Here is a 16,471-nt window from a genome sequence, read left to right as displayed (position 1 = left end):
ACAGTCGATGCTTTGCTCTATTACAGAAAGCTGAAAAGGGAATGTTACATAACTGAAAAAGTTACAGATGCGCAATAACTTTTATTTATAATTTAGAAATTGAGTTTCATTTGAAACAAGTCTGAGTTTTTCTTGATATTTTAAATGAAAACCTCTTTTCATTATTTTATTTCCAAATGCGAATATTTCGAAATTTAGTCTTCATTCGATTAAATTTTCATTTTAATTTGATTCTAATTGAAATATAATAGTATCATCAAAATTAATTTGAAGCTATTATAAATTTTGAATATCATATCAAATTTATATTATCCATTTCAATATATTATAATAAATTTAAAACATTAATATATGTTAATATATTTTATTTATTTTCATGCTATATTATGTAATGTAATAAATTCATTTGAGTTCATATAAATTTTTATTCTTTTATTACTTAAAATAATGAATAATAATGGAACATTTTACAAAATATTTTTATATTGTAATTATGTGCAAACTAAAAGAAAAAGCAGTAAAAAAATGTGATAACAAAAATCGTGCGTTGGTGATAATAAAAAAAAAATAATAAAACTTTATAAGAGTTATATTAATATAAAATGAATGTAAAACTAATGACACAATAACATAATTGAGATTGAAAATTAAAATAAAAAAAAACAATTGTTATTAGATTAAAATTGTCATTTATCCTATGGATCATGTTAGAGGTAGTTCTTATCAGTTCTTACCATACAGCGCAGCATCGCATAAGCTCGAAATATTTTCATTCGTTTCCGAAGAAGTAACGCAGTATGAGATTTTACTGTAACGATGTCTCGAGTATTTTAAGAGCGACGAGCGACAAGAGGTCGCGAGATAAGTGAACGAAAATCACTGTATTGAATAACTAATTTTAGTACTTCTGTTGAAAACAATATTTATTTTAGGTCTCATTGTTATGAAATACAATGGTATAAAATAAAATATATTTTATTAATATTTTAAAAATGTATTAAGATGTATTTATTTATTTGATTTATCCGAAAAAAATGAGTAATAGCATGTGAAATTTTTTGTTATAAATTTGATAATTTATGGAAATTATATACCCATTAATATCCTTCAATATGTTTTACAAATTTTCTTAATTCTTATGTGTATTATTTTTATTTTTTTAAACAATTAATATAATAATAAAAATTAATCATTATCACTGAGAAAGTATATTAAATTATTTTTAAATTTCCAAAAACTTTATTTGTAATCTTTGAAATAATATATATTTAAAATAAGGTGATTGTACTCAATATTTTAATTTTTGAGAAATGTTAGAATATTATAATATAAAATTCAAAATAAATTTAAATACAAAATTCGCAACTATAATATCATAAAATATTGCAATTATAAATATATTAGGGTACAACAATCTTACATATCATATAATAATAGAAATAACTTTTAAATAGTTGAATAATACTTTATAACTTTTTTGATAATTATCAATATAAATTATTAATAATATTCTAACAAATCTATCATAAATTTTATAATATATTTTAAGATTCTTAAATTATTTGTAGTATCACGATTTCTACATCATCAAATTATTATGTATGTATCATCGAAGCATTAAAATTCATGTATGCTTGCTGTATTTATGCAGATATATTTATTAGTTTCTATACTAAAAGAAACTTCATAAAAGTACACACTCTAGTTTTGCTATCCTTAGCCTTTAAATATATTTCTTAAATTTTTTTCATATACGATCTTAATATTTTCAAAACATCAATAGACGACATTCTATTTTATTCCTTTTCGATTCTTTAATTTCCTTTTATAATTGTTATAATATAAAATACTATTTTAATTATTACATTTTTATGTAATAATATCGATCACTGTAGTGGATATAAATTTTGATATAAGCTCATGATACTAACAATTTATTAATTAATTTATTATATTTATATATTAATTTCTAGTTAACTTTAACTCTTTTATTTTATTATTATTCCACTTTCAAGTGAATATAAAAATAAAAGGTGTAAAAATAGTGGTAAAATATTCAATATGTACATAATATTTTATCAAAATAAGTTTATATACAAAAATTTCATCCAAGGGATTTATTTGCTTTGTTTTTACCTCAAAAATGACCTATGTTATTCATAGAAAATGTTTGCCTTTTACACGATTAGCTTACAAAGTAACTTGGAAAAATTGGAAAACCATAACTGAAAAATTTCATGGAAAAGATTAGTCTCTTCTATAATAATACATAGATACTATGAGAGAAACTGAAAATATACTTTCCACGACCGAATGATATTTTTCAAAAATAAGATTTTAGAATGTTGTTATTGTTGTTTTCACATACCATCTGTCATACCTTAAGGCGAATAGTCGGCTTGTAACTACAGAATATATATATATATATTATCTATATTAACTATATGGAATATTATATGTATAAAATATTATCATGCCTTTATGCGGTAAAATCTTGTTAGTTTTAAGAACATGATTTAATTTCACTGAGATATAGTTTTTTCATTTGGTTATAAAATAAAATAAAATTTATATTCGGTCATTTTTTGAAGCTTTTAATTTATCTACATAATCTGAAATATTGATATTAAAATCAAATGCTATTTATTATTTCTATTCGTTATCATTTAAATTCTTTTTATTTAAAATTATTAAAATTTATTCATTCAAAATATAGTTAGGATATTCAATATAATTTTATTTTCAAGTTGTAAAGCAGATTTTTATTAAAATTTGTCAATATATTCATAATAGATAAGTATTATCCATTATATGGAAACATCAGTTGTAAATACAAAAAGATGGATATCTTATTGTATTATATATTTAAACCATAATATTAACTAGTATATTAACATCAATTTTATAAATAAATTTAAGGTTGGTTACATTTTACTTTGATTGTTTAAAGTTTTTACTTTTTATAATTACTTAAAAACACTCTATTTATAATAAACATTAAAAATTCTTGTAAAAATTTTGTATGTAAAAAGATTTAAAAATATTATATATAAAATAAATACAATGTTAATATAATAAATTTAAAAATTATCTAAAATATTATATATATATATTGTTTTATTATATTGAGTTAAATTTCAGAATGAATATTTTAAATAACTTTAAAAAAGTGTTTATAAGAATCAAAAATGTTTAATATTGAGTTATAAGAGTAATGTTAAAAGCTTAAAATATCGATAAATACTGATATTTATAAGTTTTACAAAATCAATCATTTTATTTATATTACTGCAAAAATTTCTTTATGAAATTTATATTACAATAATAAATACTATATACATATAACTTCATCAACTAAAAATTTTGTTCATATATTAAAATACTGAATTTATAATATTTATTTTACAATCTGTTTAGTATGATACTACTTACAATTATTTACAGATAATTTAAATTTTTTAAAAAAGTTTTTATTTAAACCGTAACATTTAAATAATATTTCTAAGAAAACTAAAAATTACTAATAAAATTAAAATGAAATCATGTCGTAGATATAGTCCCTACATAGCAGATATTATATAGAAGAAAGCAATGATGATGCATCAAAAGATATAGTGCAGCATTATTATATTGGTATGATAATACAAGGGAATTGAAAACATAAATTGGCATGAAGCAATTTGGTGCGGTCTAGTCTATTGTATGTATAATCTATATTGACGCCCAAAACTTTGATATCAATTTACTATTTGAAACTTATAATAGATCGTGATTTAAAAACTAAAAATATTTAATTAAATGAAGCTATTTAAAGCGTATTATTTATATTAATTTATTAATTATTGTCAGCCTACAAACTGTAATGATATAAATAAGTTAGATATTATTAAAAAGTAGACAGTATTTATATTTTTTAATTGACTAACTGAATGATTGTAAAAATGTTTAGAAAATCAGAACTATATAATTTGAATTAATTAAATTGATTATTTATTACTAAAGTATAATTTCATTGTTTGCTTAACAAATTAAAAACTTAAATTTATAATCTGATTTTATTATAACATGTTCATTGATTTATAGTTGGATCTATTTATTTCATTTTCCTCATCGTTAATTTTTTCATTATTTACCATATTTAGAATAATAATGAAGTGTCATCTTGGAAATAATGTATCGAACATTTAGGCAAAAAAATTATAATAGCAATGTAATTTAAAATTATACATCTTTCCTTGAAAACTGTCAAATGAAGCCGAAAAAAAGAATATTTATATTTAACCGAAGTATGAAATTAATCCAAGTCGTAAACTACTTGGAAAATTAATAAAAAAAGTCTTACAAAGAAGATATCGGCTATTTTTAAGATACAAACGAAATTCATAAAATTGTTTCCCACGGAGCTTAAAAAGATTTCTTCCTTCTATCCAATGACTCATAAATCTGTTTAGTTATGTTCATGTATAATATATTTAATGAATTGTTTATAATTAAGAGATAATTTTACTTCGTAAACTTTGTTCACTATCAACAGCAATATACCATAATTATACTAATTTCTTAAATCAAATAGTAATTTTTTTGTATAGTAAAATATCATAATTATAATAATTACTGATACTTAATATAAAGTTTAGTACAATTTTATATTTTATAAAAAAAAAACAATAATATTTTTTTTCGGAAGGGAATAACAAATGATGATAAATATTGGTATTAAAATATATATCATTTAATAATTGATTATAATGATAATTTATTGTCAATTTCAATAGTCGTGTTATATTTAATAAAAATTTTAATTTTTCTTTTTTTTTAAATATAGTTAAATTTAAAATAAATGTTTATTAAATAAATTATGATAAAAACAACAATATTAATAATACTTTTATAATTATGTTCTGTATAAATAATACAATAATGATGGCCTTTTTAAATCTTATCTAAACAATAATATATATATATATATATATATATATATATATATATATAATAACAAAAATCAAGAACCTATATTTTTTACGTTTTCCAATTAAATTTATTTACAAAATTAAGTATAAATGATTAACACTTATCTATATTTATTAAATTTATATGATCTACTGTAAACATACTTATAATAAAGGAAATAAAACTGTGGAAAATGCATTTAGTATAGAAATAGGATATATAAATTATATTAGGTCTTGTTATTTGGTCAATTACAGCATATTGTATGAATGTTAAATAATAGACAGATTTTTAGTTAAGTTTGTTTCGAAAAGTCGTTGTAGAGACATATACCATAAATATATTGTTATCTGAGTTGATTGTGAAATATCCCGATTAAAAGAAAAAGAAAACAAAAACCGCCCACTTCGAAGATGCACATACTATCTATTTGACTGGTAGGCATTTCAAACTTGTATTTTAAATGATGTAGTTAGAACTACTCGTGTAGTAATTTTTGTCTATTTTACAGACGTGTGGCACTTGAAAATGAGTTGAATATGATGGGCGTTAAAAGGACTACATTGGATCCCAGAAATCTTAAAGCGCCCCGCGGGGCGTCTCTGTGGTTGATGTATGTCCCTGAGGGTCTATACTTTCAAATCAGTATATGTATCCGTAATGCTATCTGTCTTATGTTGCTGTATTACAACCGAAATACGCATGAAAATGTCAATTAAAGAATTTGTGGTGGCTCTTAAAGGTTACGCCTGCAACCATTTCCGGGATTCAACAAAGCTTCAACGTAATATATGAAAAAAATGATTATTATTTTGTTGTAGTTCATATTTTTATATATTATATTATAATTAATATTTTTGATAAAAATTAACGAAAATAACATTCTAAAAAGCAATAAGCGATGGTAGTAGAGAGTATTGCAATAAAAAAAGAGAAATATCATGATTATCATGATTCTCATAATTATCATGAAAGAAATAGTACCTTTTTAGAAATACATTTCCATTTTATAAATGATTTCCACTTTATAAAAATACTTAACTTCTTAATTGTATATATTTCTAACATTCAATTTTTTTACAGTTTCACTGTCAATTTAAAAATAAGATACACTTTCACATTTCTATTTTAATAATTTGTGTACTTATTTGTAGGACGAAAAATATTTTAAAAATAAAATCAATGTTCTACACTTTGAACTAATTTAATTTAAAGTTGAATAAATAATTATAAGTACAAGTACCTAAAACATTAATAATTTTTATAAGTTCATTATTTTATTTCTAAACTTATAATATACATTAAACATATACATTTAAATAAATAATGTGAAATAATTATTAATCAATATAAATCAATGACAATATTATAAATAAATTGTAAAATACTTTAAATATAAAATATAATACTTGAGCGTAAAGGTAACTTAATTTATTTCATTAGTAGATCGTATTAAATTCTACGTCAATGATAATCAATATTAAACACTCTCGGATAATAAACAACTATCACCAAGTAATATTTATTTACTTAATTATTTACTAATTTAAAAACAATAACTTGAATAAAAATTAGAGATAATTTCAAATAAATATTTAATGTTTTTTTGAATAAATAAATAATTTGTGATATATAAGCAATAGTTTTATAAATACTTTTATTTATAATAATTAATTACTAAAGCTTTTGTAAATTTTATATTCGATTCTTTTTATAAAATAATTCATTAAATTAACAAATTAATTATTTTTATTTTGTTTAATTTACTAAAAACTAATGGTTATTATAAAATCCATAATATTACAAAGTTAAAAAACTTAAGATTTTGAATTAGCTGGAAACGTTAACACTCGTACACACATAGGCTATATTATAAGTTCATTCTTTTTTACTCGGTGCAATTTGATCTACATATATTTCTTGGTGACGGTCGTATGTCAACTGGCGGCCTCGAGTAATCGGGACTCAGGATAAATTTTTTGTAGAGGATGATTGTCTACATATTGTGTTAACCGATTTTACGAATTTATTATATTTTATTTGGACCATGAAATGTATTATATATATATTACAGGCAATAGTAGATAATTCGACTACATTTTCAACAAGAATATCAGCAATTATTGAAATTATAAGTAAATAATTGTCATTTTAATTTCATTAACTATAAATAAAATTAATTTTTTTTATTTATATATTTGATATAAGCAATTATTGAAGTAGATTTTTTAATGCACAATTTTTGATAAATTAAGTCAGAATATTTTTTTATTAGTAGTCAGAAGTATATAAATTTTTATGAACATATTATTATTCAATTTTAAACGGTACTATTTTTAAATTAGATATTATATATCCTTGTCATTCATACGTGAGTTTTTACCACACCCATATATATATATATATATATATATATATATATGTATATATAGTATTTAAACATATTTATACATATATGTAGATTATACGTATATATATATCTTATATTTCAACAGAATTTTTATTAATCTTTTATTAAAAACAAAAATGGATATATTTTTCTAAACTTTATTTGAAATAATTGAAATTATTAAAATAATATTAAATATTTTTGTAATAAAAATAATAATACATTAAAGAATAAAACGTATAAATAAATTTTATATATTTTACTTATAAATTTTACGCTAATAGGTGATACTTTAAAGAAGTATAAACTGATTATATTTAAAAATAATAGTAAATTGTAAAATTTATAAAAGTACTGATACAAAGAAAAGAAAAAGTATAAAAATATGTACTGCCAAACTTTTTACAAAGAATATTTTTACATAAAAAAATTAAATATATGTTTTTTGTATATTATATCTAAATATCCTAATTTATTAAAAACCTTTTTTATATTATTTATGTATTTATTCTATATTACCTGACTCTACAAATTAATAAACTTGATTAGTAGAATTTAATAGAATTTAAATACAATTATAATGAAATATTGAATAATTATATTTGTTAAAAAAAACAATAAGCTGTATACTCTAAAACTATTGTACTTTATTGTATAAAATGCTTTAAGAACGGCCAGAGCTACAAAATTGACTATTCCCTTGTATTTTGCTTTTTTTCATTTTGTAAGATCAATAAAACACAGTTATGGTCGTGGCGACCTGAAGTACACGACCTAGGCCCTTATCGTTATACGAATGACGTAATGGAAATTCGATTAAAAGTTTAATTAAATAACATTCCTTGCATACCGATACGAGTGCACAGGTGCAAGGCCGAAGTACTGATTGTTCTGCTTTGTTGCTAGCCTGCCTTTTTTATTTATCTTTTGAAGATAAAAATTTTAGTTAATTTCTCAGGCCCTATCATATTTGTTCATTTTATATGCTATAAATATTAGCTTTATTAAGCAATAAATTAAAAAAAATTGAGATATTAATTTAGAATAATTCGTTTCCATGATTTTTTTATATAAGTGTTTATTTAAAAAAGTTTTTAATTAATATAATCATATTTACAAAGTCCTTAAACTATCATATCTATTTACAATAAAATTAATGCACCTTTTTTAAGAAACAAAAATTTAATTAATAATTTCGCATAGATTTTATCTTTGCATATTATAAACTTATTTATTTTAAATATGCACGATATGAAATTATCTTTTATAAAATATAATTTTATTACAAAATAATAATCAATCTAATAAAAATTCTTAAACATTAAATTCAGTAAATATTAAAATGCAGATATATAAGTAAATCATTGTAATAAAATTTATAATTAATATATAATTTTGAAAATAAATATTAAAGTATTGGTTTAAGAAAAAAACAATATTTTAAGTGATTTTAATAAAAATTTCGTTACAACTATAGGTGATAAAAAGCGTAATTAAAATATTTTATTAATTTAAATTAATAATTTAGTCATAATTAATAATTACAATTGATTAAATATAAATATAGGCAAGAAACTAATTTTTACTAAATTTTTTAGTTATATTTTTATTTATATTGAAATAAAAGGTGATTCTTTAAAGATATCATTTTTTTCTAAAGTCCGATTTTAAATATTTATAAAGATCACTAATTACAAAAAATATTATATTATTGCCAAAAATTTTATTTAATTGCGTAATGACATGCTAATTTAAAATAATTAAATTTCATATATGCGTGTTTTGAAAAAATTTTTAAATTGAAGGAACTACTATTACATAAATAAATAATAAATATGCAATCAAATATATATACAATGATAGGCAAAAAATCTAACGATGAAGGAATACTACAAAAATGATCAATGCACAATGGTTCAGAGTTCACAATGGGTCAGCAATCACGGTTATGCTCATTTTTGTCTGATCTCCAGAATTTATTCATGTCACAAAATTTTCAGTAGCTTTGTCTTTTTCATTTCCTGAACCTTGTATAATTATCATAGACTTATATTTATTCACTTTTCCCTTAATCTACAGTATTTTCTTCTATATAAGTCATTAGTACTTCCAAATTGCATGTAACTTTTTTAATACTTTTAACGTCATTATTTTAAGTCAAAATATCATGATTCATTTTTTATATTGTAGTTAAATAGTATTTAGAGAAAAATATTATTAGATTCCGATAATTATACTACATTTTTGGACGGACAGAAAAATACAATTAACACAAATCATAAGTAAATATTTTTATTCCTTTTTTTTATTTTAGATAGACTTTTTCGTATATACGCATTAAATAATAAAATAATTTACTTCTAATTATTATTTATTAAAATATGTAATATTATCATAAATTTTTTCATAATTTTATAAAATCGTATTATAAGAAATAATTGTTGGCTACAAGTAAGGTTATAAATCTAAAAACTACGAAGTAATTGACTATTATTAATAAATGTATAAAACGTTTCGTTAATTTTGTAAAAAGAAAATTATCTTAAATGTAAAAATTAGTTAAATGTATTTAAAAGAAATTGTTTTTAATATACACCATTGCTTATTTTTTGTTTTACAATAATTTTAACTATGTTTATTTTATATTTAAAGTAAACGAATATTAAAATTTTTTAACTAATAAAATGTTTGAATTAAAAGAAAAAGTACAGTTAATAAAACTATTTATTTTATTAACTTCAGTTAATAAAAAAATTTTTTTAAATAAATAACTTTTTAAATATTTATAGTACTTCTTTATTTTTATATTTATAAAGATACCAAATAATATTTCTTATACTTTTTAATTATTGAATTAAAACTGGTAGGTGTTAATTTCATTTTCAATTTAAAAATGCTCTCAAGATAATTTATTTTGCAAATTAAATAATGAAAATGATTGTTAAATTATATTAACTTTTACATTTTTTCCATTTTATTCTATTTTGTATATATATTCAAACAGAATTAATTTACTATAATTACTTTATTTCTAAAATAGTTTTTGTTGAAATAATTATTTCTACGGAACGCTATCTAAATTCATATAAATAACTGTTAAGATAAATACGTATATAATAATATCACTAATATTATAACATTATAAAATAATGAACAATTTATGAAACCTACATAAATGTAAAAAATATTACTTTACATTGTGATTAAAATTAATTATAAAAGTTAAAAAATATATCATTAATAAAATTTTATTTCATGATAGAATCTGTTATAATTAAATTTGGAAATTAACTTTCACATACAGTAGGAGATTAATTATTCTAATATAAAATGTTATGCAGCAATCGATACAAGTATATTATTTTCTAATATTTGTCTAAATTATTATAACGGTATAATATCCGTTTTTAACAGATTTGGTCATTCTCTAATCACTTATTGATTATCCGTGTGAAAAAAAGAACGAAATATGATCTTTTTCGAAAACTTTGATTAATCCGACATATGATTTTTACGTTATCAAATACTATGTTGATGATTGAGTCAATTATTGCTGAATATATAATTATAGTGTTTGCTTTGATATTAGTCATTATTTCAATTATTACGTATTATTTTTTTAATAATATTATTCTTTTACATCCACATATATGCATGCACGTATATACGCATATATACACAGATTTTATTTTATTATATTATATTATACTTTATAAATAATAAATAATTAAAGATCAAATTTTTTATTCATTAATAGTTTCAAGTGATATAAAAGACATTTATAATAATTGATAACTTGAAAATATTTTAGGTAACAAACGAATACTTCTTTTAAAAAGAAATATTGAGTATTCACCAGAATTAGTAACTACAATGTATTAAACAGTATATTAAAGATATTTGAATTTTTTTTAATATAAATTTTTTACACTTTATAATGGTATCATTGGGTACATAATTTACATGATTATTTTAATATAGAATGTTATTATTAATATTTTTAAATATTATTATTAACTAAGTGACAAATAAGAACTCGAATATATATTTCATTACTATTATTGATTTAAATAATTATATATTTAACTGTTCAAAAATTATCTTATACTAATTTATTATATAATTAAATATAACATTACATTAGGCATTATGCATGTTATTGCCTCGCATCACCTTGTTAATTACATACTACCATCTTCCTTAACATAAATTTTTCTTATTGCTTCTTCACCAAAATTGTGTTTTTTATTTATACTTATAATACACTTAAGTGAGAAAATGAAATAGATATTAAACTCTTTAAATGCGTCAGTAGCCCTTACACTTAAATTGTTTACTCGATTAATAATTTAATCACGAACTTAGCAATACTGGTCATCCATTCATTTAATTAAATCCTTTAATTGTTTATGTACATGCTAAATAATTACAAGTATTAATACATTTTTATATAGAAAATAAACCGTAAAATTTTTCTGTTTTAAAACATTATGTAATATATAAATACTAATATCAATTCTTTAAATTTAATATGGATAGTTTTAGTATTTAATTTGCCTTACATAAATAAAAATAAAAATATTATTATGTACAATGGATTAATAAAATAGTTTGAAATAATTTATATATAATATATATTATTGAATTTTATTTAAGTTATAATATTATATATAATATATAATATTAAATTTATTTAATTTATAATATTTTATATAATATAAAATATTTTATTTTATTCAATTTATAATATTATACATAAATTATATATAATATTTATGTATAATAAAATATTTTTATACATAACATTTTTAGTACTTTTCTGATCTTGAAAAACATTAGTTTTTTACCATTAGAAAAGTAAAAATAAACACTTAATTTAATTAACATGGAAGAAATGTTCTAAAAGATTTAATATCTCGATAAAAATTTTAAAGTTATTTTTTATATTTAACTTCCATATCTGTTTAATTAATGAATAAATATATCATTATTTTTTATTACGGATCACTTTAATATTATTATTTAACAAATTATTAATAATTCATTTCATATTTAATATCTTAAGATATTTATACAAAGTAATTGTTACTTAATGAAGTTATTAAATTAATTGAATTTCGTATTTAAGTGATTATTTTTTTATTTTATTACTTGTTGATTATATACAAATTTAAGATTAAAGTAGTAAAATGGATTTATTATAATTAAATTCTTTGCTTAGAATTTTAATACAAATTAACTATTTATATATAAGAATTCTATTTAATATATTATTCAAAATATCTATATTTTTAATATTGGTAACTCATCTATTGATTGAAAGCTTTACAAACATTAATAATTTTAATTATAAATTTATATATTAAATAATATATTTACATAATATTTATATATTTATATATTTATATAAATTTATATACTTAATTAGTACATTATTACTACAGTTAAAATAGCTTTATTAAAGTTAATAAATAAAATACATTTAATGAAGATAAGGATATTATAAATCTTTCAAAATTTGAGCAATGGAATTAACCATCGTGTCTATTTGTAATTTAGTTTTCTGGTCGCACTAGATTATAATTGCGAATAACAGAATATATTTTCGTAAATATAAAAGATAAGAGTAACCTCTGCCCTTTTGGCTTAGAAATCTTATTCTCATTGATCCAGTGAACAGAATTTCTTTGATTATGATATAATTTGTAATAATTTTAAAAATTGTTAATTGGTATACAATTGTGTGCATATATATATATATTTTTATTATATTATAAAGCTTTCTCAATGTATCTTAAACATAAATATTTTTTTCATCAAAATATTTGTCACATGTATTAAAAACTTCATCACAAATTATTCATTAGTAAATAAAAGAATAGGACATATTTATAAAGTAATATTTTTAATCATATACTTTTATACGAAATGTCAAATTTAAAATGAGATTTTTTTACAATATATAATATATAGAATGTATATTACTATATATACAATTTATATAATCGAAAAATTTTCTTATTTTACATCGAATATTTTTTATAAAAGTTATATTACCACATGAAATACATGCTACCAATTATTAAATGTTTATATTTCTTTTCTTTTAATTTTCAATTATAAATTTTCTAAAATATTTTCCCTTTAATTGTCAATTATAAATTTTTATAATATTTTAAATAATTATGCATAAATAAATATATCAACGAAATAGTAAATATTTTATGAATATTCTTCGTTTTACTTTATATATAGTTTAAAACTTGTAAATTATATTTATACAATGAAATTATTTATATATAAATATAAATTTTTTTGAAGCTGTTATTTTTGTATAACATAATGAAGACTGAAAAATACAAAAAGATATTTTTTCAATAAAACAAATTTTAAGGAAATAAATGTAGTATCAATTATAATTTGAAATAAATATGCAATATCTAGCATATTAAAAAATTTAGATTTTAAATTGATCGTTAATATAATAATTATTATGTACATTATTACATAATATGATAAATATTATATAAATAACATGTACGTGAATGAATGATGAAATATTATATTAATAATATATGAATTAAATAATTTAAAAAATGTAATTAATAATAAGTATTAATTTAAGAAGTTAAAGAATTAAAATAATTAAATTATTTATCAAATTTACATTATATCAATAAAAATATCGTATGAATATATTTGAAAGACAATATAGCCTTATTTTTTGTTAATTGTTTTATTAAAACTTATAATATTCTTACATAATTTAAAATTTTATTAAAAATTTATGATATGTTTTTATTAAATATATTACAAATAATTGAAATATAAGATTTAGAGTGTAACTTTTATCTTTGTATATACTTTATCAGATGCACGATTAATTTTTTTTTATGATTTGTAAAATAGGCCTTCTAATCTGGTTGAAATAATTCTAATATATAATGTTAATTAAAATAGTAATATTAATTTTTTAATGTAAACTAATGTAAAAATAATATGCATGATCAATTTTACACGAGAACAACATTTGGAAATTGACTTCATCAATAAGTGATAGAACACAATTTATAATCTTTATAATTGTCTCTATAATATTAATTACAATATTATAATCATAATGATAATTATAATGTACTGATGGTTATGGTGATAGTGATGGTAAGGATGACAATGACAATTTTATTAACGATATCGATAACGACGATGATAATAATGCGAATCATTAAATTATATTATACAGCATGTAAAATACATTTATTTCTAATTGAAACTCATCTAAAGTAAAATAACTTCTTTCCTTTATAAATGTAGTTTTTGCGACGTCAGTAGCCTAATTAACTAAATCTAAAGTTTAGCTGCAATTATGATGACGCAAGTATAAATTGATTCACCATTACAATGCGATTTTATACGAATTGTAATAGAGTTAATATTTATTTTTGAAAATAAATATAACTACATTTTTCTGTAATTTACTATATGTACAATACATTATTGTGAAGCAAAAGGTATTAAAATTTAAAATTATATAAGTACATATTGTAGGTAATATCATAATTACAAATTTTTACATATAAAAGTAAAAATTGTACTAGTATAGTATGATTTCAATAAATATTTATATTAGTTAGACCATAATTATATTTGTGTTTTTGAAATTATTTGATAGATTATATATAAAAATTGAATAAATTTATCAAAAAATTAACACTGAAGTAGAAAAAAAAAGTATTATATAATTAAAGGTTTTCAATAAAAGTTTTCATATTAGAATAAAATACACACTGCTATAATATTAATTAAATATAATATAAATGCAAGTGCATATTTATAATCATAATATATCCATAATAATATTAATTATTTTTCTACTTTTCTTTTAATTTAAATACTATTAATTCTTTAAACCTTTTTGTTCTTTTTTTTTTATTTGAAAAAATTCGTACAGTATGTTTGATTCATCGAGAATAACGCATAAAAAGTTGAAGAGATAATTTGAAAAGTAATAGAAATTCATGTCTATATATTCTTGTAAATTATTCCATTTTTCCTATGTTTTCCTTACATTTACTTAAATAATATGTTTTAAACAGTTATATTATAATTATTTTTATTACATTACAAATACAAATTAAATATATTTTATAGTGATATAATAGATAGAAATAGATTTAATTATTATAATATGATATATATTTTCTTAAACTTTTAACTCAAAATATTAATCATTTTAAAAATGTTTTTTTAATTGATTTTTTATTATTATTATAATCAATTATCCTGTGTATTTAATGTATAATATAAATATCATTAGTAAAACTATATATATTATATATTATTATAAAAATTGATTATTTAATATAAAAGTGTATTCAGATTGAAGTACAATAACACCTAGTTATGGGTTTCCATTATTAGTATAAGTAATTATTCATAGTTTGCTTTCTTGGGTTTAGGATCCACGAAACAATTTACTTTGTATTTGTTCATTTGATAACATATTTAATATATATATATATATATATATGTGTGTGTGGGTGTGTGTGTGTGTGTGCGCGCATGCGCGCGCGCGTGTGTGAATTATATTATGATTACAAGATTTAAAATGTTTATTACCTACATTTATGACATATTTTTGGATATTTAATGTAATTATAATAATTATTATTACTTGTTAAATGAACTCTTACACAGTGTACTGTTACAGAAACTTAGTATTCACAAGTTACTACCAATACACCAATATATTCATATAAAATGAAAATCTATACACACCCTCACATATTGCACCATATCCAAGTCTGTACAATTACTGGCTGATAGATCTCGAAAATGGTTCGCAATTCGCAAAAACAACGTAATGAACGAACTCGTCCAATGAATTCGTTCCTCAATATGTCGACAGTGGCGGGGTATGCTGACAACCAGCAACATGAGATCATGAGTGTCTATGGATCAAGAATCATTCGCGAGCAAAAACGGGCGCGACTCAATTCCGATGCTGAGGGGGGCGTGTTTGAATGTGAAGTGGGCGTATCGAAGGCGGACCATAACGTAGAGGCAAAAAATGGCGTCAGTTCTACTAAGGGACAGTTTGTCGCCAGCAGTCGTTTTGAGCGGCAGCAGGTA

At 19.8% G+C, this 16,471-nt stretch overlaps 1 protein-coding gene across 1 annotated transcript in view; it reads left to right on the top strand.

The window, feature by feature from the left end:
- Window positions 1-5,180: 5,180 nt before the first annotated feature.
- Window positions 5,181-16,471, top strand: part of LOC105361730 (uncharacterized) — a 14,698-nt gene continuing 3,407 nt past the window's right edge. Inside the window, exons 1-3 of the mRNA XM_011498982.1 lie at window positions 5,181-5,387; window positions 5,462-5,734; window positions 16,248-16,468. Of these exons, the coding sequence (XP_011497284.1) occupies window positions 5,566-5,734; window positions 16,248-16,468 (390 nt within the window). The 5' untranslated portion in view covers window positions 5,181-5,387; window positions 5,462-5,565. The remainder of the gene's footprint in view (window positions 5,388-5,461; window positions 5,735-16,247; window positions 16,469-16,471) is intronic.

The sequence above is a fragment of the Ceratosolen solmsi genome, unplaced genomic scaffold (genome assembly GCF_000503995.2).
Source record: "Ceratosolen solmsi marchali unplaced genomic scaffold, CerSol_1.0 scaffold30, whole genome shotgun sequence".
NCBI classification, from domain to species: Eukaryota; Metazoa; Arthropoda; class Insecta; order Hymenoptera; family Agaonidae; genus Ceratosolen; species Ceratosolen solmsi.
The sequence above is the reverse complement of the archived record's forward strand: the minus strand, read 5'-3'. Positions and strand labels throughout refer to the sequence as shown.